General features: G+C 42.7%; 1 protein-coding gene across 1 annotated transcript in view; it reads right to left on the bottom strand.

Moving 5' to 3' along the window:
* The window catches only part of st6gal2a (ST6 beta-galactosamide alpha-2,6-sialyltranferase 2a), a 44,656-nt gene that overhangs the window by 9,372 nt on the left and 9,922 nt on the right, over window positions 1–25,362 (bottom strand). Inside the window, exons 2-6 of the mRNA XM_076746667.1 lie at window positions 16,436–16,492; window positions 15,254–16,349; window positions 6,436–6,533; window positions 5,843–5,944; window positions 228–402 (exon numbers count right to left, since the gene is read on the bottom strand). Of these exons, the coding sequence (XP_076602782.1) occupies window positions 228–402; window positions 5,843–5,944; window positions 6,436–6,533; window positions 15,254–16,259 (1,381 nt within the window). The 5' untranslated portion in view covers window positions 16,260–16,349; window positions 16,436–16,492. The remainder of the gene's footprint in view (window positions 1–227; window positions 403–5,842; window positions 5,945–6,435; window positions 6,534–15,253; window positions 16,350–16,435; window positions 16,493–25,362) is intronic.

The following is a 25,362-nucleotide window of genomic DNA, read 5'->3' as shown; positions in this document are numbered from 1 at the left end:
TGCTGCTTTGGAGTGCACTGCATACACATGCTGCATGCTGATAATGTCACTGTGCATGCAGAAGATAAAAATTTCATCACGTCTGAGTGCGTGTGTCTGTGCGTCTATATCTGCTCCAGGAGCAAGCAAGGAAATTGACAGATAAGAGTACAGAGGCAGCTGCAAGAGAACAGACGTACGCTGCATGCATATGGGCTGTATGTATGCACGTACGTGTTTGTACTCACCTATGAAGCCAGACGAAGGAGGATTGGGCTGGATATTCTCCTGAGTGTTGCCCTGAATCACATCCCACAGTTGCCACACATAGCTGGGGTGGAGGATGTAGAAGGGCTGGCCAGGGTGGAGCTTGCGGTGCTCCACGTATGGACCAAACAGGTTGTAGTCTGGACTGGCATACCACTGACGAAGAGAGGGGGGGAGACAAACACCTCAGTTTAGACCACAGGGGGGTCCGATCCTGCCATGAAAAAATTGCCTCGACTTCTCATTCATTTCACTCTGGTCAATAAACACGATTTATACAATTTCAAAAGGAAAGGAGTTGGAAAAAAGGAAATCAATGTGGTTGTCTTATAGTGTCAGGCTGTCAGCCCCCCTCAATACCACAAAAGGTATATGGCAACAGTAAGTGCAGAGAGCCCTGAATGGGTGCCATTGGCCTTTAAGTCCCACTCCACTCAAACATGTGTTTTTCTTGTTGTTACTTCACGTGGTTGCTTGACCTTCACTGTGCAAAAAAACACTAGAAGATCTGCTGGGGGGGGGTCATCATAACATCATGTCCTGTGCACTGGGAGAGGCACAGGTATGCATGCTTATATAAGTAAGGGCCCTTTGTGAATTTGTCTCCAGCGGCCAAGAACAGCCCATCCATGCCACCAGGTCAGCCTTTCAACAGACACTCTTGAACAGACGATTGAGCCAGTCAGCGTCCATTTTATGTCCGGAAAATAAGGGTTTCATCAGAACACGTGATTAACATGTCACCTGGTGTAACATCTAACTACACCAAATAAAAACAAGCAGGCCGGACTTTAATTATCTTCTTGGTGGGTGGATGGTGCAGCGTCAGGATAAGACTAAATCCTGAAATCAGAGGAAAATAATGAACATTGCTTGAAAATGACTGCAATGGTTGGAAACGCAGGACCATGTAAGGAAAAACAGAAAAAAGGAGTTTCTACCTTTTACGATTTGAGTATTTTGTGCTTGTTAACAAGATTACAGGAGATGTCATAATGCCAACATTTGTAAGCGTTATGGGAGTAAAAACATTGAGCCTACTGTACATTCTAGTTCAACCTGACATTTCAGGGGACAATCCAGAACTGACTACTTACTGAGGCATTAGAGAGAAGTACATCACTGCAGATGGAGAAATACAGCAGCTAAGAGCATCAACCCGAGTGCATCAGCTGTCCTTTGAGGGCAGCAACAGGCAGCAGCTGACAAGCCATGCTACTGCTGTGGGAAAACAGCATCACCAGGCATTGGTGTAAGGACTTAGACCGCAGAAACTGTGGTAAGAGCAGGCATATTGAAGTAGAAAAGTGGCTTTCACAGAAACAAGAAGAAGATCTGGATAAAAGACAACAGACATCTGGGCCAAGGCTTCGTCTTCTATGTGCTGTCCATTGTTTACAGTCCGAGCAATTTTACAAACTCAACAACAACTCGACATTTTGGCTAATCTTTACAAATTGATATTTAAAACATAACAAAGCTAACAAGATTCTAAATCATCATCAGACGGTAGCAGACGGGTTCTGGGACTGTATTTCATCCAATACACTCTGCCAATACTACTCCGACTACAAATGGAAACCATGACGCTTCCCATACTAAAATCTTGTCCTTTGCCTACAGATTCTGCCTTCATATGCAGATATCTGTTCACAGAGATTTTACTAGGCATGGTCCATGCCTAATATTGCTAATAAGCTGAAGCTACTGCAAAAAAACAAGACTGGATGTGGACAGACAAACGTGAGATAGCTCTCTCTCAGCTTGAGGCCCTCCCTCACACACGTTGATTACTACTTCGGCTGGCATGTGACACCTCACCCTGTGGTGTCTGTGCAGTCGTGTCACACATCATGTCATTAGGGGAAGGCAGACCAAATGCCTTTGCATCGAGGGCACGGAATAAAGGACAAAGCAATCACGCACGGACTGAGCAGGAAACAATGCCGTGTTTGGAGTGAAGAAATTCCATCTGTATCTCTTCAGCACAAAATACACGCTACTGACAAAGCATCCACCTCTCACCTCTATCTCTGGTCCTGATCCAGGCATCCCGTCGCTGTGGGCAGCTGTATGCAGGGATGGGCTCTGTTATTGTCTGCCCAGTATGATATCAAGCATAGGAAGGCTGGCCTGTACGGGAATGCTGACAGGCTCTCCTCCTGTGCTGCCTGCGCCATGTCAGGACAATACTGGCAGCAAACAATGAGCACAGGCAGGATTCGTTGAGTGTGTGTGTGTGTGTGTGTGTGTGTGTGTGTGTGTGTGTGTGTGTGTGTGTGAGAGAGATAGAGAGACACCGGGAGAGAGAACATGTGTTGGTAAACACAAGTCTGGGTTATATGCAAGGGGATGGCGTGTGAAACTGTAGCGGGGGCAAGGACTGTATGTATGAGAAACACTGATGTTTCAGCTGGATACAAGTGTTTTTTAGAGCAGCAGTAGGAGCTTTAGAATAAAACTAGCAAGCTAACAAACTAAAATCCATATGCTCGCAGTAATGCGTCATATTCACCTACCTTACTAACTATTTGGTGACACGTAGTGCTGAGTTCACATCATTAAAATGAATTTGATTTAATTTCTCATCAAAATGGATCTGGATGTATTCCTTAAAATGATACCATCAGACCACTTGACCAGACGCTTTCTTCGAAGCTGCATTCTTAATCATTCAAGTGGTTTTTCATCAGATCTAATGTGAAATAAGTCTAACTAAAATGACTAATAAATTATTGCCTTATTCTGATGACATAAGAGACTAAAATGTGGGTTTTCATAGATCAAAACTGTTAAAATAGGTTTTCTTTGACTAAGACTAAAATGCCCAAACTTTTAGTTCACTCCAACTTGACTAAAAAAAACAAGATGAAACTGAAAAAATGTGATCAAAACAAACAAGGACATTTGACAGAGGACTAAGATTAAGACTGAAATTTTAAAAATTGCTGACAAAATTAACACTAGAGGAGAGGAGAGATGACACCGAAGCCTGGCCTGTTGTGGCATTATTCCACAGACGTGCTCTTAGTCGTAGTCAATGGCCATAGCAAATAGCCTGAAGCTGCAAACATAAAAAGCCCGTCCTCAGAAAGAAAAATCGAAGAGCTTCAGGTCTACCACAACAGCCTGTTAGTGTCAACGGCTCACAACTAGTGTCTGAAGAGTTCAAGACATTCCTGGAAGAGAACAATAATGAGCCCATCAAGTCTTTGCTGAATCACCCAGCTACAAATGGGCTTACAGAAAGATTTGTACAGAGCATGAAGCAAACTCTCCTGGTACACACTCCCTCAACAGGCAGGCTAATGTTTTCCTGTTGTCATACAAAAGCACACCTCATGCTTCAACAGAGGTGTTCCCTGCCTTGGCTACTCAAATACAATTGCACTCGACCTCAGAAGACAAGAGGTTGTGAGCCCTGAACAGAGAACTGAAGCTGAGAGACGAGCGAAAGCGAAGGAGCTTCACAGCTGGAGACAGAGTTCTCACCTGGAACAACACCCAAGGCGTAAAGTAGTAGAAACCAGCTGCCATCCTTTGTTCCAGAGCTAGAGGGCAACCAGGAGCAGCTTCCACCACCAAAAGAGCCTCAGAAGCAATCTTCTAGGAACGCCCAGACCTGCTCAGGTGCTGACCCCAGGACCAGGACTCATACAATCCTCACCAAGAGACCAAGTGACTGACTTACCAACGCAACGTACTTCCCCGAGAAGAGACAGACAACCTCCTCACAGACTGTAGTCTACACACTAAGCCTTGACACTGGGGCAGAATAATCCCCAGCGTTCAGTCCAGGACTCGAGGTAGTCTACCCTCTTTCCACAGTACAGGCACAAGTTCTACAGTTTGCTAAAAGTTAATTATAGAAAGAATAAATCCCAACAATAAAGAAAGAAAGGGTGTATTTTGTGGCATTTCAGAGACGATAATGAGTAATTTTAATTTTGTTAAGGGAACATCAGAAGTAACGGCGGACAGATCTGTTGTGTATTGACAGCCTAAGTTTGTCCCCTCAGAGATACTGTTATGTTATTGTCATCCTCAGTCCTGAGTTTGAAACTAAATACACGGTGTGACCACGTCCACGTGGAATTCTCTCTGGTCTCATGTCTCCTCATTATCAGATGTATCACATAACAGAGTGAGTATATAACACAGCCTTTATACCGCGGGCACTTCATCCAATGAACAAAGAGCACTAAACTATCCTTCAAATGTAAATTACAGAAGTGATATAATCAGTGTGTCACTTACTGATGGATATGAAAGTCAGATAACAACAGATTCGAGGAAGACAAACAGCATCTATACTTTCACCTTCCTACCATCACACATGCACAGAAATATAGTGTTTTTCCATAGACTCATAATGACTGACTTATTATTACCTGACCAGCAGTCCAAAGCCCAGACACATTCAGATTATTATCATAGAGAATAAAGAAAAGCAGCGTATCCTCACTGTTTGGACTGTTTGTGCTTGAAAAATGACTCAAACAATTCATCGATTATCAAAAACGTTCCCGTCAATTTTCTGTCCAGAGACTATTTGATGAATCGTTTCAGCTGTAACTGGAACACAAGATCCAACATCCATTTTCATTTGGGTGTTCTTCAGTAAAGTTTGGTCAGCGTGCACCTCACGTTGCTGGTGTCTTGGTTGCAGTAAGGTTACAACAGGACAATACAGACAACACAACAGGAAGTGAAGCATTTTAAATGAGATTATATGACAGCATCAAAGCCACGAGAGCAGCTGACCACGAGGCACGGCACACGGTATCTCCACAGGCTCATTACTGACATTAAGTGTGGGTAACAGGGTTGTACAGAAAAGGTCAAATGTCAGTGAAGCACATCGTGTCATGTATAAAAATAACCATTACTCTCTTTCCAAGAATCCTTAACCTTCATATCTCACTGTTGGCTTTGTCCAGCTTTCAATTATCTGTTTGAGTGATAAGAATTACGCAGCTACATAATGTGCTGAATGAGGGCAGTAACAAGCTAACCGATCACCCATTTTGTGGTTTGAATTACAAATAAGGGGTTCATCTCCATCTTGCGGCACAGCATTGTGCAATACGTCTGGAAAATGTTGGTGAATGAGGTGAGGGCTTCGCAATAACAACCCCTACAGAGAACTAAAGGTTAAAGCCTGAAAGCCAGTCACTGTTCATTTAGAAGAGCAAGTGGTCTGCTCTTAGCTGTGAACAAATGAGACGCTGATAGAAAATCAGTAAGAACAGACAAGGACGGTTTTAATAGTCCAACATAATAGAAATTGGCAAAATAATTGAAATCATTCAGGGAGAAGGCTACAGGCAGCATGCAAATCAAAATTAATTGCAAAATGTGGTTTTTAGGTTATTAACTTGAATGCTTGTAGATGTCGAGCATCTTATTGATTGTGGCAGCAGACCATCGCCTGAATAATTATTGTAATGCAGCACAAAGAAGAAGGGGAAAAGAGAGGGTGACAAAACGAAGCTTTTGGATGCTTACGTGAACTCCAATGCATTCTTCTGGCTACAGGAAGCTCATGGAGCTGGTTGTATGGTTCGTGTGAGCTGCAGACTCATTTGATACGCACCTTTTGTAAGTTGACAGCGTACGGTGCAGGGTCCCAAGCCACCAGAGTCACATTCTTATAGATTGAGCTTGTGTTGAATCGATGCTTGGGATTGGCCAAAATCTGTAGAGGGAAATACGCAGTGTGAGTATCAAGCCAAACGATGTATTAGCAACTATTTTACCAAGCTGCATCAGCACCAAGGCCAAAATCTCCTGCAGCCCATTAGCTTAGCTCAGCACAAAGACTGGGAACCGGGAAACCATGAGCTTGGCTCTGTCTAAAGGTAACAACATCTGCCTCTTGAGCTCATCAACTCCACACAAAATTGAAGTCGTGGCATGTATCAGACTATTTCTTGGCCGGGCACAATCATTTTTTTTGCTGCTCCCAGACGATCAACGGTCTTGCACGTGCACAGAAAAAATGCAAACCAGCCATCAATAAAACAACATTTACTGCATGGCAAAAATAATGAAAGTCATAAATCACTTCAATTTTCATTATGTGCCACTCTGTCCTGCACGTGTTTGTGAGTGACACAGCTGCCTCTGAATGCGACATCTATTCATGACTCCTTATTATGCATCCTCCAAGGCCAGACTCTCACTCACCTGCGAGTTGATAATACGGATGGTTGTTTTGTTCCCCACGTCTCTCTCGTATCCCTCTGTAGGTGCAGCGTTGAACCGTAAAACTGCATCATGCGTATCTGAAAGGCCAAGCACAGACCAAGTCAGCTGACTGAGGTCTACATGTTTTTTTAAATAAGGTAAACAAAAAAACCTTTCCACAGAGCGGCTATAAATCGGGCGATGTATGTTTGAACAACCAGCCCTGGAGATGTTCAGAGAAATGCAAAGAGAAAGAAATACCTCAACATCAATTTCAGATATTTGCACATCAAATGTCCCACATTAGCCAGAGCTTGCGAAGGTCTAGACGTGGTCACCACTGTCCTTTAGAATTGCTGCCTACTCTCATTTTAAAAATAAAGTCCAAAATATATAAAGACACACTACGGCTCTCTGAAACATGGCCATTTGCATATCAATGACTTCAAAGTCATGCACACACACACGTCTTTGTAGATACATTATCAGATCTACGGTGCGGCACCATCAAAGTGTTTGTGCTGGAGGTCTTTTTTCCTTTTTTTGAGTCATTATGTCAACATGTTGACTGCGGTGATGTAAACTCTGATCACAATGACTCTTCACAGCGACGCCTGGCTGGCTCACAGACATAACCAAAGCGCTCTCTGGTGGTTAGCTCTGGTAACTGACGAGCCGCGGGTTATTCTGTCCACAGCAACATGAAAGCCTCCGCTTGACGGGTGGCTGTAGTAATAATTAGAAACATCAGCTCAGCTGATCAGTCCCACAGATCCTCCTCCTGCGTTGATCTGACCCCAGAACAGATGAACGTCCAGCTTTTGATCTGATACTCCTTCATCACTGGTCGACTGTCGACACCAATTGGCATGCACTGCCACACTACCTACTGCAAACACGTGCCCACGAGCTTGACATTGAGCTTGCCCTCCTGCTCTGTTACAGCGCTGTGAACGTGTCTGTTCCCTGTGGGGCTGCACCACATGATGTTTCTTCGTCTACAGCCAGCAGACATGCATGTTGCTGTTGAAGCCCAATATTCTCAGGTTAATTTTACTGAAGAGGAAACGTACATTATTTCCTTAAACCTTTAGAATAAAGATTTTGTGAGACATATAAAAAAAAAAAAAACCTTTCATATTTTCATTTTATTGCTTGAGTTTTTTTTATTCATCAGTTTCATTTTATTATTTACTTAATTATTCAAGCACATTTTTATTACTAATCATGTTTTGTTATTGTAATTATTCGTAATTCATATGTCTAGTTTAATATTTTTCAATTGCATTTTGTGTGAGTGTTATTTTTGATGATGACTTGATGCACTGTGGTCAGTGCAGTACTGATCATCTGAAGGCCGGCCTGTCTTCTGCTTGTCTTTGCTTTCACTAATGATGGTGCAATGAGGACACACGGTAGTAACTTCCTGCTGCTTTCACCTTTGCGTCATTGCAGCTTTTTATGAGCCTCGTGGAGTCACGGGTGGTGTTTTTATCCGTGTTGTTTTGTTCTTTTAAATCCTTGTTAATCACGCTGAAACTGTGTTGTGAGTGTATCAACCTGTGTGATGTCAATAGAAGCTGCCTTTAATAAACCGGGTGAAAACTCTTAATATTCTGCTATCACTTTTACAGAATATAATTATATAACATACAATTAATATGATTAAACAAACACAGTAATGGGGGCACTGAAAGGCCTACTCATGAATGTTAATGGAAAGGTCTGTATAAGTAAGTCTCTTCATGATGGGAAACCCACTCAGACTTTGCTTGATTGACATCAATTATTTATTATCCCACAGGGTGTCAGTGCCAACCTGTCAAGATGCATTCATGATAGATCATTTCCATGGATATTTTTTCCTGGAACCAGTGATTCTCAATCTTGTTTGACTGCGATGCCTTAAAATGAAGTGATGCCTCACTCATGACCTCCTTTACAGCCTGCAGAGTGGTGAGCTGGTTAAGCCAAGAAAAAATGTTTTCTTCTTTCTTTGACTCCTCCTCAGAGGAGCTCGAGAGGTTTGAAACTGTCAAGTACAAAAGAGAAATTCCAAAGACGCGCTCACATATAAATATTAAAAAAGTAAAGCAGGCCAATTATCTTATAATTTCACAACAGAGTGAAACTATTCAGGTTGAGGACCAGTTTCGATTCATTCCATTTAATCGTACTGAATATGGAGGAGTTTGAAATATCTGAGGGATTATAGAGTTTAAAATTAGCTCCAAGCATCTATCTTTCATACTTTAAAGCTTTTATTTTCTCCTGCCAAAGCTTCTGTGACTTTAAAAACATTCACCCAAGCCTCCTGAAAAAGCATTCATTAACATACTGTAAAAATTTAAAAGAACACAGCAGTTTGGCCTCATACAGCTGACCTTTGACCTGATCAGGCGCGTCTCTGGTCATCAAAGCACCCACTCGTCTGAGTTTTCTCTTCACAGAAACCTGGTAAACAGCCAATGAAGTCTGTAACATGAAACGCTTGTTTTTCCACCATTTCCCACCACACTTGTTGTCAGTTTAACCTCAGCCCAACCAGGATCAATATCCCAGCCTCATAATGTTTTAGAAATTATCCTCTTATTTCTGTGGCTCATAAATGAAAACCAACTTCTCTGGAAAACAGAATCACTCAGTAAGAAGCTCATGAGCACAGCGGTGTGCAATATCCAATACAGTTAATGAGACAATCTTCTGGCTATATATCAAATTACCAGTTTATTATCTATATCTGTACAATCCAATGCAATCAATGCACGGTAAATCACTGTGAAGCTTGACTGAACTGATTTAACGCTCTGATAAATCGCACTGTGTTCAATCAAACATGGAGCTGATCTCAAGTCAGGAGTGTGCTCCTCCTGTCTTTTAGCATCTATGGAGGACCAGTACTTTCTGTTTTTCTAGTCACTCTGTGTGTACGCTGCATTACAGAGAGATCAGCATGTTTAAAAGCTGACTCTAATATTAATAGCTGAACCTTTCTTTAACTGTAAACAGACTGCGGAAAAACAAAGAAAGGGAGCTCCAGGTTTCACACTGAGTTTTCTACATCTGCAGCATTTTCTCAGTGGCAGAATTGCTATAAAGTATGTGAAGCTGCTGACATATACAGTGATTAAACTACAGCGTTACAACACCGTTATTCATAATCTGTCACAGAGAGAGTTTGATTGATTCAGTGCTACAGTAACAGGTGCATCTATCAGCGTCCAGGAGATTAAACTTGAACCCCCCGCTCCCCTGTCGCTGCCGTTTGTCCATGTTTGACATGCTCCATTCCTCTTCTCGCCCTATGAATCTGTTTTATTACAGGATTAGACTGACGCCCTCAGTGCACTGCAACTGAAGAAAACACATGTAAACAGAGAAAACACAAGCAAATAAGAGAGATGCCGCTCGTAGCACAGATGAACGGTTTCCAGAAGACACTACGAAGTGATGAACGCTGCTGGGACTCGCTTGTTGTCGCCATGGTCTGTGACTCATTTATCCGTGAGTGGTGTTGGAAAAGGATCTACACTGTGAATTTCTTTCAGTGGGACTTTTTAGCATCTCATTTCCTTTGTCGTCCGTGATACCTGAAGTATTTGTGTGTTGTGTGCATTTTCTTGATTTGCATGTGTTTCCTTATGTTGCAGCGGGCGGAGCTGTCAGGGTCATCGCAGTCAGGCCGCCTGCCTGACCAACCGCTAGCTGTCTTTCTAAATAATACAGCTGAGCGTCTGCGGCCATGATTTAGTCACTTCAAAGTTAGCTGTCTTTCTATGCACAAAAGTGTTGTTGATGATGTTTTGAAATGAAGTCACTTGTGTCATGTGCTACATTATTTTTACCCATATTATTACAACGCTCTACTCTGGCCACCTCGCATTAGCTTGGTGTCAGGTTATACGCAGAACCGACTTTAAACAAAGGTATTAAATGGTCTTGTTCCAACTACATTAACCCTTTATGTGCCTGAGAGAAGAAGTGCGTTGCAAATAAAGATTACTGTCATTATTTCTGTGAGAGCTTAAACGCTTGGTTGATTTATGGATCACTCACTTAGACAATCCAAAGAAAACAGAACAGTTGTAATGACCATTTCTTGAATGAACGTTTGCTGGTTTCAGCCTCTTGTAATGTGACGACTGGGTGCTTTTCTGTTACTGTAAACGGATTATTTGGGTCTTGGACTCCTGATTGGACAAAATAAGACATTTCAGTACATCAACTCTGGTGCAAAACAAAGCTTAAGTGATACATAAAAATTAATAATGAATAATCATTAGATGCAGCCCTAATTTACATTTCTGTAAGTTGTAGCTGACAGTTCTATAAAGATAAGACCAAACCAAAGATCCAGAAGAGCCTATTAAGAGGTGATTTACTTTAACATTTGGCAGTAATTATTTTTGATATAACACTAAATTAGGGCTATTTGGGGTTTTCTGTCTACATGCACTCAGAATATGAAGACTAAAAGCAGAACAGTATGAAACCTAAGACTGTGGACATGAAAACCACCAGAACAGCAACATAAAAAAGAACTCATTTGGTTACAGTTTAATGCTGCTTGGTGATTTAATGTGTTAATGGCAGTGATCAAGTGACTCTAATGGCATCATTTGTTGTAGAATAAGAACACAATCCCACTGAAATGTGTTGCTTTTAACCTTTTATATCTCACTGTTCCCAGCTGGCAGGCCTACCGCCGTGTCATTTTCAATAGTACCAATGGGGAGCACCAAGTCACACATTTTCAAATAACGCACAACAAAATCACAATTACAAAGACAACAACACAACTACGCAGTGGTGGAATGTAACTAAGCAAATTTAGTCAAGTACTGTACAATTTTCATGAACTTGTTCTTGAGGATCTGTTTTACGCTTCTCTGCAGATGGAAATTATTAATACAAAATAAAACAATTTCAAAATCAACAAATAAATGATGATGTATTGTTATGGATTAAGCTACACAGCTGTATATAAAGTAGCTGAAATTCACTCCACCTGCATCATCAGTGATGCTCACACATTAATGCATCACCAACTAGAATTCGATAATATACTAATATATTCTGAAATGGGCAATTGGTATTTTCTGTATATTTTAATGCTAATACTTTTGTACTTTTACTTCTGATTTTGAATGCAGGACTCTTACTTGTCACAGAGTATTTTTACACTGTGGTGTTGCTACTTTTAACTAAGTAAAAGATTTGACTAATTCCTCCACTGCTCTAAGCCAGCACAGTCTGATGGACCTAACAGCATATTTACTCAACAACACCACAAACTATGATGTCAAAAATGACCACAGAGCCGAGTCAAAATTCAGTGTCAAACATGATAAATATGATAAACTTCACTGAGAGAATTTGTTTCAGGGCATTCCAGTGATCCTGTTATGTTCTCCATCCCACGTTGGACTGGGGATGCAGTTCATCCTATCCACCACATGATGGCAGCCACACATCGCACACGCACAACACTCAACTAAACCAAAACCTCAGTTTCAAAGCTCTCACATGATGAACTCGTCGCATCAGCCACAGAGAAACCCGATAATCTAAATGTCAGCCAACCTGCAAGTGGCACAGTAAAGAGAGTGACTTTCACATTCATCTTCTGGTGATTTGTCACAATTCACAGCTGCATAATGTGGGGTTTGATGTAGTGCAGCCTTTTGGGAAGGACAGCAGGGTGAAGAAGTAGACAGAGCGAGATCAATGCGGTTTGATTTCCTGTTGAAGCTGAGCCCGAGAATTAATGTAACAAAGTCAAGCTTTTCCAATGCTGCGAGGCTGCTCCATAATTTATCGGCTCTATAACCTTTATCTCATTCGTCAAGTCACTAAGTCCCCTGTCAAGCGAAACCTCTTTTTTAAGAACTGATTACTATGATGATGATGACACACTGAACCAATACCCTGCTGCTGTTTGACATTAAGATGCATGTGATAGCCCTCAGAGAAGAAATGGGCATGAACTACACTTTATACGACAGCTTTTCTATATTCTCATAATGAGCCTCCGATGGCCAATGTGAGACTTGCTTTTTAACAAGGTGCGTGTGTTCAAAACAGGGAAAGCAATCATGCAACTGTGGTGCTAAGAAGACATATTCAGTTCCTTTGTTTATGAGCATGTGCATATGGGTCACATTATTGGCCACAAACCAAAAACAAACACAGGGGGATGATGATACATCAACAAAGATTTAGAAGCACCTGCAGAGCTTTTAGTCCAAGAACTGGTGCCCAAAACTGAAGTCTGCCTCTCTTTTCTTTGCCACTTAAAATGAGGAATATTCAGTCAGTCAAATCTTCCTCATACTCTGAATCAATCTACCAAAAGCATCTTAATGACATCGAAAATGAATGCTCCGGCACGCTCACTCAACTTGAACACATCTTTAGTCTGTGTTTCTATAACCGGTTTGTACCTACAGCTTCATAAAACAAATCTGATCTTATGATGCTCAGATATCTTTTGTAACAGAGGCATCAAGCCTGCAGCACTGATGTTTTCACTGGCACAGCACCACAAGTTAATTCTACTGTGTCCACAAGGTCAAAGGCAGACGTAGACTTGCATCACCTGCGTGCATTTGATTTTCTGTCGTCGGCTTCTCTTTGTGGGACAATGTTATCTGGGACAGCTAGTGTCTATAGAACACATTTAGAGCGTACACGCCTGTTATAGAAATACAGTGTATAAGGCCAAAGCTCCTCATCTTAAAGCTTTGGATGCTCTGAGGAGCTGAATGCACAGGAAAATGCAAGGAAGCTGTACGTGATGTGAGGGAGCCTGATTGGTTACCAGAGGGGGTTCTGTTTTTTTCGAGTGAGCCATCTGTCACTGACTTCACACTCTCCCCACTAACCAAAGAGCTGCCAAAGTCTCTAAACCAAAAGCACACACATTCAAACACAAAGACATATAGCCTGCTAGGCTACACTCAACCCTGCTCGCAGTCAGCTTGACAAGTTAATCAGCAAATGCTAAAACTGGAGCAAATCATTGCTGATGCAAATAGCTATTTGTTGACCTTATAAATTGCACATCGTCGCAAACCACTGCGCTCGAAGCATAAGAGATCAAGCGGAAATGTCTGAATGAGAATACGTGATGTTGAGATATATATGTCGTTTAGTCACTAGCATGGAAATTACCGCCTGGCTAAACATCTTCACATGGATCGTAGTGATCTTGTTATACCTGTATTATTCAGGCACAGCTTTACTACACTGCAGCTCTGCTTTGTCGTTATTTCATGATTTTAAGCTGCTCTTAATGAAACTCAGCAATTCTTGCAGAAGTTTTATAATAAAAGACTCTCTGAGTGAAAGGTGAATGTGGTGAACGTGTTCTGAAACGTTTGTTTGTTTGTTTGTGCTGACCGTCACCACCACAAACACCAAATAACACTGATGCAAACATGACAAAGTAAGGCCTGTCTCAAATTCTGTTTGACTTTTGCTCTGTTGGCATTGGGAGTTCTCAAATTAGATTTCCATGAAATTCATCATGGACCTCAAGACACTGAACCCTCGTCACTTTCATGACCACGTTAGCTTTCCTTCAGGGCCATCAACAAACACTAAAGGAAAGCAGGAATATCTTCTACATAAAAAATAGCCTCATCTAATAGGTGCTTAGTAAATGTATGCTCCCTGTAGGATGGGCTCTTTCCATTTTAGGCTGTCTGAGCTTTCCTCCACCCTTATGACCATGACTCAACTTTGAGCCTAATGTGAAAGACAGGCTGTCATTAAAGTTGCTAAAGCACTCATGCTACAGAGGAGATAAACCTTTTTGATCGCAGTGAACTTCCACCAAATTTCCACATAATCAGCGAAGAAAATGCAAATTAATGCACATTTCCATCCACTACTGTTGTGTGAATTCCAGGATTTTAGCTCGTCATGACAAACAATTGGTGACGCTTGTTCTCCAGTCAGGTTCTTCGCAGAGGAGGAAATTAAAGAGCAACAGTCAAACCTCAAGTGGTGGAAAACATGATGGATATCTGGTATTTATGTGTGTTGCATGTATTCATTTCAGGGAGGTTACTAACCCACACAGATCTGACGGTTTTATCTGCCACAATTTTCCATTTCTCTGGGGGAGCAAAAGCATCAGTGAAAGTTTAAAGTCACATGGGCGTTACGCATGTGTGCATGTCATGATTAATTAGCAAAGTTTTCATTGCATTTTGTCGCTTTTGGCTTTTAGCCAAGCATAAACACTGCTTCTTTTTTTTTTTATTACTGGCATTTGTTCATCTGCAGATTGAGGTGGATGGAAACACATTTACACATTCACAGGACAGGAACACAAATACCAGCGTCATCGGTATGTTGTTCGTTTCATATTGTGGTGTGTAATGAAGTACAGGAAACTTGGTTTGAGCCCAAACAGCCTATTTCAAAATTCTGGTCTTTTAACTTACACCAGCTACAGCATCTTTTGTTCTGTCAACCGTAGGGCTGGGTATTATTCTAAGTTCTTTGATATAAATACATCACTAAAATTCCTGAGTTTTGGTACTGATACAAAAACAATATCTTTTTAATACCTTGCTTTGAGGAATATAAGCATGTTTTTTTAATCCTTTTTCCATTTAACAGAAGAAGCCAGAAATCCCAAATGTGAAATGTTGTGTTCACACATGTAGCAGGACTTTAAAAAATGGCAAAACTGTGACTTATACTAGATATGTTCTGATCAAAGGACAGATACTTTGAGTCGGAACCAAAAATGCAGCCCTCTGGCCCCTTGCTGCCTTCACTCAAAACCTTTTCCCTCTCCACTCACCAATCTCTTTGCCCAGTCCTGAGCGTAGGATGGCACCAGCAGAGGTGACCACTGCACATGTCTTGAAGCTGCTCCGGTCCTGCCGCCTGTGCACTTGATCCAGGGAAAGGGATGGCACAAGATCAGCCCAACCAAGTGAGGAGAAGGGCTGCTCGGACCCGTCCACTGTCCTCAGCTGGGCCTGGGCTTTCATTTGACACAGCAGCTCCTTGGCACTCTGGGCGGCCCTGCGATGCCCCATGTAGGAAACATGGTGCTTGTTGGCACTGACATAGTCCTTCATGGCGCGCTGCAGCCGAGGACTCAGCATGCCGGCGGACACGCGGCCCCGCCACAGCCGCTGCACCACAGAGGCCGACTTGGAGAAGTAATATTCCTCCAGGTCAGAGGAGTCACCACCAGCCCTCCTGCCTGCTGTAGTCCTCATCCTGTTTCCTAGTTCTTCACCTTCATCTTCCCTCTCATCTTCCTCTTCTTCCTCAACACCGCGGTACCGTGTGGTGATGACATGGTTCTGGTCCTCTGTGACCTGGGATGTTCTTTCACGACTCTGGACTGCAGAGTCCGAGTGAGAACCCACATTTTCTGTACCAAAGGAGGACCAGGCAGCCAGGCTCTGTGGGTCCAGGTAGTCCTGGTGGCTGGCCTCCTGGCCACCATAAATGACGTAGGGAGCGCTGTTGGGGCTGTGGCTCACCTCAAGGCTGAACTCTGGGGTCGTGGAGCTGGTAGAAGGCTCCGGCTCTGGCTCATCTCTGGGGTAGGTTGTAGTTAAGGAGGAAGCCAGATCAGGACGGGAGCCCAGGTTGGCGTGCTGTTGATGTGAGGCCTGTATAGAGGCCAGGCGACGGGTGTCAGGGTGTTGGGAGAGTAAAGAGCCAGCAGAGGTCAGGGGCTCATTCACACGAGCATCCAGGAAGTAGGAGAGGAGGGCAAGGAAGAGGACAACCCAGGCCAGCATTCCCACCAGCACCAGCCGCCGCCACTGCCTCATACTGGACTTCATTACCTCTCACTCACATACAGGCCTGTTCAGCTGGCCCACCAACAACAAAGCCCCACGGCCAGGACTCAACCCACAGGTCAGCTGGAGGGCCTGTAAAAGAGGAGAGCTCAGACTGAAACTGCTCAGGGAAGAAAGGAAACATGTGGGCCAGTAAAGCCGAGGTTTGAGACACTCACCTTAACTGATGCTTCTATTTCTTCATGTCCATGTGTCCTCCAGGATATAACAGGACCCTGTGAAGAGGAGTGGTAGAAATCAGTCAAGAGTGCACCTGCATACATGAGGCATTGTGTGCATGAAAACACACTGCTCACACAGACACACCACAGGCAAACACCTCCTGCGGGGAAGAACTTGGCTGCTCTCCACTCACAACAAAAAAGAAGATTTTTTTTAAGACAAGGACCGTCTATTAACTGCAATCAAATTTACAGCTTCCCTCATGAAGCTCCAACACTGGAGTCACAACAAGAACTTCAGAAGTTCTACATCAGCTCACTTCAAATGTCCTCTCAGGCAACAAAGACCACAGAAAATATGAATCAGTTGAAGAACCCAAGAGGAATACACAAATACAGACCAAGGAAATTGGCTAATGGGAGGTCAAAACCAACTTTTGCCTAACTTTAAGTGAGTGGGTAAAATGTCACATGGTGATTTTCAAACTAACTTCAGACTGACCTGCAGTGGAGCACGCTCATCACACGTCAGTACATCAGATTGTGACAGATTGGGATCTTTCTCTGAACTTTGTCAACGTGTAAAAACTCAGAAGTTGAACGGAAGCACTTGGTAGATAAAACAGAAACACTTTAACCCTCCCATTTAGCATTCATAAGCACTACATAAACACTGAAGAAATGGTTTATATTTTTAAGTTTCTATTAATGTAAAGTATTACGTGTCAACAATTATGACCTCTCCTGTAAAGACATATGATAAAATGCATTATTTTATTATTATATTTTTATAATTATATTCTCATAGTTCAACAAATATCTTCAGAAACATCGAGATGAAATGAAATGCTAACTGGGGGTTTAACATAGAGCATTACTGATTAATCAATAACCATATTGAAAGAAAAATAACTGCCAAGCATTTTGATAATAAAAGAAGATATTTTCTTTCCATCACTGCAACATGCTGCTCTGATTAATCACAGTGAGGAGAATGTACGGAGTCACTGATCCATCAATTGCCTGCTAAACTGAATCCCGATGCATCTAATCTAGTTTTCAGTGCAGTTACTATATAATTGTTTAAACAATCCCCTCACTCATATAATCCTGTATTTAATGATGGCCTCTCCTGTGTGAGGCTGCATCGCTCATTTCCCCTGAGGCTCAACAAGCCTAGTATCACATTAAAATGTAATAATTTCTTATGACATTCGCAGAGAGTACAGCTGCAGCTGTACAATTCCTTTCATGACTGATGAATCTAGAGATTGTTTTTATGGGTCATCAATTAAACGTTTAATCTACAAAATGATGGAAAACAGTGAAAAATGTCCCTCATAACTTCAGTGGCCACGTTTATCCAGGCAACAGTCCAAAACCCAAAGATGTAAAATCTACAATTATATAAAACAGAAAAAAAATCCTCTCACATTCTGAGGAATCAGTGAATGTTCACCATTTTTTCTTGAACAGGAATTTCTCAGTTTTTATAACAGATATGAATAACCTGAATAAAAAGGTATAGATCTGCTCTATTGACTGTTTTTATAAGGCTTCTCATTAGCTGCCACCACTGTAACAACCACTAAAGCACCATGATTTTACCACCGTTTCAAAAACGTATACGAACATGATACCTTTGCTTATTTCACTGCGGTACAAAAAAACCCACAATCATTAAAAATAGCACTCTCATTATCAGCCTGACTTAGTGGAATGCCCTGGTGTACAACAACTTAGGTTCACTGATGGCTTACAGAGTGAAATACACAGCAATGAAGGTAAATAAATGAAGCATTAAATTGCCTCACATCAGAGGACTACAATCCTCTCAACCACACGTAATTATGAGCTTTGGTCTCTTAATGTGGGAGCATTTCTCGAGAGAGTGGCAGGGTGAGGCAGGGGGAAAAAAAGCTCCTGAGTGTTAAGCCTCCTCTCGTCCTAATTACAGCTTCCTGTCTAGCTGTTGGGTCCTGCAGAAGTGATCTCAGGTATCCCTGCACCGCTTCTCCACCTATACACACACATCCAGGCCTCCCACCCCGGGGCCACACAGGAGGCCAAAGCTCATCCACTGACCATGGTCAAGCAGCAGGGAGCAAGTGGGCCAGAGGGAGCAGAGACAGTGTGGGAGAGAGAAAATAACGGCCGAGAAGCTGATGCAAGCACTCAGGCAAACACATCTGCACAAACATACTTTCTTCACAAACGTACAGCATGCTCTGTTTAAGGTCTGAGGGCCACTGACAGGTTGGGTAGGTGTCAGACAGTAATCCCCTGTGTAGCAGTTTCAACATGTCTACCACGCTGGGGTCAAATGTTACTCAGCGGAAAACATGCCATTTAAACACCTGGAAATAACAACAGCTGGCCTGACACCCAAAGAGACAAAGAAAACAGGCAGGAGAACACACAGCTGCCCAATGACAATGCTGTCAACAAGCAAATTCCATCTATATGCACCACAGAATCCCACTGTGGATGTGTGTGTGTGTGTGTGTGTGTGTGTGTGTGTGTGTGTGTGTGTGTGTGTGTGTGTGTCCACGCCCCAAGGCATGTTGTGCATGCATGTGAGTGCGCAGCTATTTTGCCTCACCTGGCAGCAATCAGGATGTGTGTTTCAGTAACTGCAGTGAAACAACATAAATGCGTGGCACAGACGGAGAGGCGGGGGTGGAGGACAGAGCTAGTCTTGTGAGGGCTACACAAAGAAACGGTACAAAACGGGAAACATGGAAATGAGACACTGCCAGACGGCAAAGGACAACTAAATGACTTAGTGGGAGTTAGCAGGAGACGGTGAGGAACAACAGAGCCTGAGAGAATATAAAGCATAGATCTTCTGGAGTAATGAGCCAAACCAAGATTCAAGGTGAACATTTAGTGGGACAGAGGAAGCTGGTGGAATAGAGGAGAGCAGAGGGGTTAAATGTATGCAGGTCATTTGTCCTCAGGAGGATAATTATGTGGTTTATGACCTGTGGGGGGGGGGGGGGATAGGAAAAGTGAGGGAATGAGTGAACAGAGAGGAAACGTGACAATGAGAGGAACAGATCTCAGTACATGCATCAGCTATACGACACATACATGAAGCCTGCTGATACAAGGTGGGTCATTTATTTTTTAGTGTGAACAGCAGGGCTAGAAATAGTGACGATTTTATTAGGAATAAATTGATTTATTGTTTAAATTGTCAGAAAACTGTGCAAAACATCTATCCCAATTTTCTAAAGTCCAAAGCAAACCATTCAGATTGCTCATTTTGTCCAGCCAATGCTACGAAACACAAATATATTCAGTTTTCAATCACGAGACAAAAGAAGAAACGCAGAAAATTTTGCTACAGATAAGATGTAACATGTTAGTGTTTAACTCTTTGATGATAGGTCTGGTTCTGAGTGGCAGCTGGTTTTCCCATGATCCTCCTCTCTCATTCCTCTGCACAGCAGTGTAGCGCGCAGGGGAATCAAAGCTGCATGCTGCTGCATTTAATGGAGCTCAAACGGATGAAGAGAGTTCAAATTCAATACATTCTCACAGATAGCTGCTCCGGCGACCTGCTCCACTTTAGGTGGCATCGGCCAATAAGTAAACAAACATGGCAGCTAATTGAGCCAGCATGCACTTTTCATTCACAGGGGAGGATGCAGATTCTACACTGTTTGTACAGCTGTTTAAGAGGAAGTGCTATGAAGACAGACTTTCCATCTCTTTTCGAAGAGCTGGACGTTTTCCTTGAGATTAATCGTGCCCTGCAGGCCTTTGTCACCCTGCATGACAAGCTTTACAGCTGCATCGCTCTTCTCATCTGTCAGGCGCATAAAAACAGGGCATCGCTGGTGACACACAGGCTGAATCCGAGTGTCCAGACTTTCCGGACTGCAGACTCATCGAATTAACGGACATGTTTCCTGGGAAGCCTGCCGGTGCAGAGGGCCGTCCAACTCCACCATTCATCTGTGGGAATTGCTTGGAAGAATACCCATAATAGAAAGCAATAATAATGACAATGTAGCATTTGTATTTTTCATGCCTGATAGATAGTTAGTTTATTGATGGAGCAAGGTTTGACATTGCAGATACACAACATTCACATGCTGAATAATGTGAATCTGGCTGGCAAAGGTTGGTTTTCATCAACCTACGACACGACTTCACTTCAGCATCTGATGTGAATGTAATATTAGCAACTGATGCAAAAGAGAAAATTCGATTTTTGCTACATTATGTAAAGCAGCATAAATTGACAACGCCATTACTGTAGCATTAAGAGCCGTTCAAAACAAAATGAACTGAAAATGAGTCAGAGGGTGAGGAATTCCAATTAATTCCAGGAAATGACTGAGGTCTGGAGTCCTGTCTCAGCTTATTTTGTTCCCTCATGGCCCAGAATGCTCACACACTTGATGTGATGACAGCGAACATGTCACGGTGCGTATGACTGAAGTCTGCGCGGTTTTATTGTGTGAGTCTGGATGGTGGGAATTTGGAACGGAACTGACTGAATCATTTGACTGCAGTGAAGTAATTGTAGTGCTGTGTAATCAAAGGTATTTCTAAAAGTTGGCTCGACGGGCAAAGCTGGATTGTATGCAGATTTTTAGCAAATCCGAAAGACTAAGTGAATACAGTCACTGGATGGCTGCTTCTGCTTCTGCCAGGTGTATGTAATTTTGGTTGCTGTGGCAGACATGTTAATCTTTTACTGCTTGTCTTTTGGTGCATTTGTGTGTTTCTGTATGATGAACTGCTGCTGCTTTGGAGTCTGCCAGCTGCATGTGTGTATGTGGGCATGTCGCTGTGCCATCAACCAGGTGCAATGTGTGTTAGTGCCTGTAATTTCACTTGTATGATTAGACTCCGGTTGCCTCTTTTTGGCTAAAGTAGCACTTCAGAACCTAATTGTCTTGGCTGGGGGATGCACACCTGGTTTTCTCTGTCTGCCTACTCACACTAACACTCTGATTCCTTGCTACGTTACTGCTACTACCACTGTGTAGTACTGAAGATTACTTTTCTGTCTCTGAAAGGCATACAGTTTGTTGGAGCAAGGCGGTAAAAGTTGAAATGATCAGCCTCAATCATGCTTTGGTGAAAGAAATTGGATTCATGATATTATTCATACAAGGTTAAAAGGTAATTGAACTCTTGCACACTTATATAATATTGGCCATAAGTGACCTAATATAAAAAAAACAAGAAAATATGTAAATGCAGCTTAAGAAATCTGAACTGAAATAGAAGAGAAGAAACCGAACAACACAATGGGAAGCGTCTATACGGCCTAATTCTGACAGCGTCCAAGAGCACAGTTTGAAAGGCAAAGCACAGATTGTGGTCCTCTAACTGACCTTCTGTTTTTCGTGTCTGTAACTTTCACCTGTATGTAAGCATGTCTAGACTTCTCTTCCTCTTCCACGTTCAGTCTAACCTCACACTGTTATAAAGACGGAAATATAAAAATATTACAGACACCTCTCAGTATAACGCAGTGCAGCTCAAGAGCACACCACAAACTTCAGCCTCCAAAATCATCTCGAAGTCGTATCAACACAGCTGTAAAACAATTTCAACAGTAGCCGAGCGTTATAATAGTTTGATGAAGCAAAAGGAAAAACTCTATAAGGCACCATTTTCTCTACACCATCTGAGAGCACACGGTTGTGGTTTCATGTTGCTATCAGAAGGAACAATTTACTGTATTAGGATTAAAATTGACGGTCAACTGTCTAAGCCTGCTCCTAGACATTCGCTAGAAATGTCACTGCCTTATCTGATGTTTTAGCTTCTCTTGATCTCAAAACTCGACGAACAGCATGTTCGTGAGCTGGTGAACTGGTTCTGTTCAAGCAGTCCAGGGTTTGGAAATGACTGGTAGATTTTCTGAGGAGAGTCAGTCTGTTCATTCTATTGATACGAGTCCCAGCCATAATCGATACCGTGGAAAAAAATCCCTGTGCAGCAAGCGTGAAAGGGTTTTGCTGGCTGGGAGCTGATGAGCAGGTCGAGCTAGCTGTAGCAACAGTCATCAACCAAAATGGATGAATGGGAGATTCTGTCGCATTTGTTTTCATTTAGGTTTTCTTAGTCAAAGAAAAAAGTCTGCTATGCCTGCCTGTGTGGTGCTAATGCGAATCGAATCGAAACATCGGATATTTAGCCTCGATTACTGACATGAAGCAGTGGTACTCATGCGTAGGGTGTCAAATACATGGCATTCCTGGAATTTCAGCCCATGTTACACAGAAAAATGTTGCAGCACACTGCAGGTGTTTCCAACCTTATTTGAAACTATCATTTTACAGACATTACAACTCGTACTGTTCATCTTCAGGTGTCCAAAGCGTGGCTTCATGAAATGAAGCTTTGGACCGTTTCTTCCTCTCTGTCATGACTCCTTGCTGCAGGTTCCCAGCACGCATGAGTTTGACATCATCACTGTTTTGAAATGCATAACTGTCCGAGAAACATGCTGGCATCTGGCACCATAAGGCATCAATATAATGGATCATCTCAGAGGCATACGATTCTGATGGATCAGACAATTTGGAATCAATTCTCAGCTGAAACCGGTTGACACTGCATGAAACAAGAATGTCTGATAACATATCGTGCAGCCAAATGCTGTTAAAACGACTCCACAATAGAGCTAAAGAGAGTAAAATATCTTAACTATAGCTTTACAGATACATTTCTTTTTTCCTCTAACCACAATCCTTTAGTCCCAGCATGCCCTGCTGCTGCCTGCTGTAATATTCTCAATGCATCTATAGTACAGGCATTGCCAAAGGTGACTGTACTGAACTCCCGCCACTATTTGACTGCCAGGTAAGTGGTTGGACAGCCCTTGAGGGAATACAGCCACACAGCATCTCACTGAAAACTGTTCAGTCCACTTTACAACGCCCTGCTGAGGAAGCAGGGTGGAGAGGCTGTGTTATGAATTCTTTAATCACAGCCAACTTGAAGAGGTGTCTGTAGGAACTAGAGGTTCTTTCCTTGGCATAGGAAAGGAGAAAAGCCCACAACTTTACAGAAAACTCCAAGTAAATGCAGAGGTTGGCTCAGCGTTATCAACACATGCCTGTATTTGAGCACAAAACAGATGTTAAGTCCCAATGTGAAGGTGTCTGATTACACTAATAAAAATTCATCTGTGGTATTTAACACTGGCATTAAAAGACAAAGAGGAAGTAATAAGAGTCTCACAAAAAAAGCAGTGAATGACAGAGGTATTTAGTTCCCAAAGCCAGGCTAGTTCTGCAGGAGAACAAGCTGTCCTCCTCTATTCTGCACACAACATGGCAACAGGACGCAAGCGTGCACGTTCACTCAACTACAACACTGACCCAAGGGCTTGTTCCTCATAAAATATTGAGCCCTCAAGAGTGGAGTTGTTCTCCATCTAAAAATATAAAGCTGTTTTCCTTTAATATTCACCTTGCAGCAGTTCAAGCAGCTACAAACTAATACATCACCGTGAGGTTACAAGAAGGCAACAACACGAGGCCCACTAAGCATTTGTGGAGCCACAGATAGAAGCACGAACTGTGCGGTCAAGAGACATTTTACATTTCTCTATTTGTTTGAGAGCTGAATTTCCAGGCCACTTCCCTGCGGACTGTGTGAACAGAACATGAAATAAATACAGATCCAGTGCTCCATGTATGGAAAGTGAGATTTTCCAGTCAGGTATTACATGAGGGACACAATTAGAAACAGGCTGTAGTGAAACAGAAGTGGGTGCTGGCGGTGGGTGTATGCACCTTCACTACTGGGCCCAGAGTTATTTATGAACTTGAGCTCAAGTGGAGTGTTTTTTTAGGTTAACACAACTAAATCATACTGTAAGGGCTCCAGGCCGCAGCCCTCTCATTCGTCTGAACTGAGCTGGTCCATTGGAGCAGCGGGGGCTGCCAACACAGGGTTGCCCAGCAAAAAAGTTGAACCTGGCTCAACTTTTGCTCCCACGCAACAGAATATCACTCAGCAAGGCGGTGGGTCAACCCCTCAAATACGTACAAGAGCATGTTGCTGGTGGATTACTTTGTAACGTGAACGCCATATTTCTACTGTTTACTTTGCAATCAATCGCAATAGTTAATCTCCAAAAATCTGCAGCAAAAGAATTTGTTAAAATTCTATCATATTAAACATGGATGCTTTTACATAAATGAGTTGGAGCTAACAGCCCAGCTGCTGGCAGCTTCTGTTTCCAGACAGAATCAAAACAAGGCCATTTGATTGTTTCTGGGTGTCGCTCCCGAACCTTTCGACTTCTCCAGATTGTGCCGGTGAGACATTTGAGCCTTGAATTGCTGCTACTTGGATGTTCCACTCACAATAAATGGCAGTCTGCCGCACCTCTGGAGTCTGAGTCCACATGCATGAATTTCCTTTTAGAGAGGAATCAGGGAGGCAGTGTGGTATTCATGAGGAGGCTATGATACAGGCTTCTCGCCCCACCTTCAACTGTGGCCACTCAGAACAGGTATAAACACTTTGCACAACTTTCATTTCAAGCATGCTGAACCCCTGACCCTGCTTGTCTAAACTAGTTGCCACGACCAAATAGTAGTTTTAGTCGCCGCGAGGGTGAAGATTCTGTCAATGACGACATCCAGTCCAGTTCATCCGATTTAGGAGTCTCAGACTTCATGTGCCACTCCTGAAAATTTTCCACTTCAAATGAGCAAATTCCAACAAATCATAAATGAATCCCAAGGCAAGATGACAAGGTATAAAAGCAGCTAAACAGTGTTTAATCTCACCATCTGAACTGCTGCGTATGAGACAGGGATCAAACAGATGGAAATTTGCCATCTTATCAACACCCATCTTACACACTAAATTTGACTTGGAGCAAGTCGCGTCTATACGCCTCAGACTTTTGGGCTGCGTCTGAAAGGTGCCTATCG

This window comes from Chaetodon auriga, chromosome 13 (assembly GCF_051107435.1).
Source record: "Chaetodon auriga isolate fChaAug3 chromosome 13, fChaAug3.hap1, whole genome shotgun sequence".
NCBI lineage: Eukaryota > Metazoa > Chordata > Actinopteri > Chaetodontiformes > Chaetodontidae > Chaetodon > Chaetodon auriga.
Note: the sequence above shows the minus strand (reverse complement) of the source record. Positions and strands in the feature narration are given on the sequence as shown.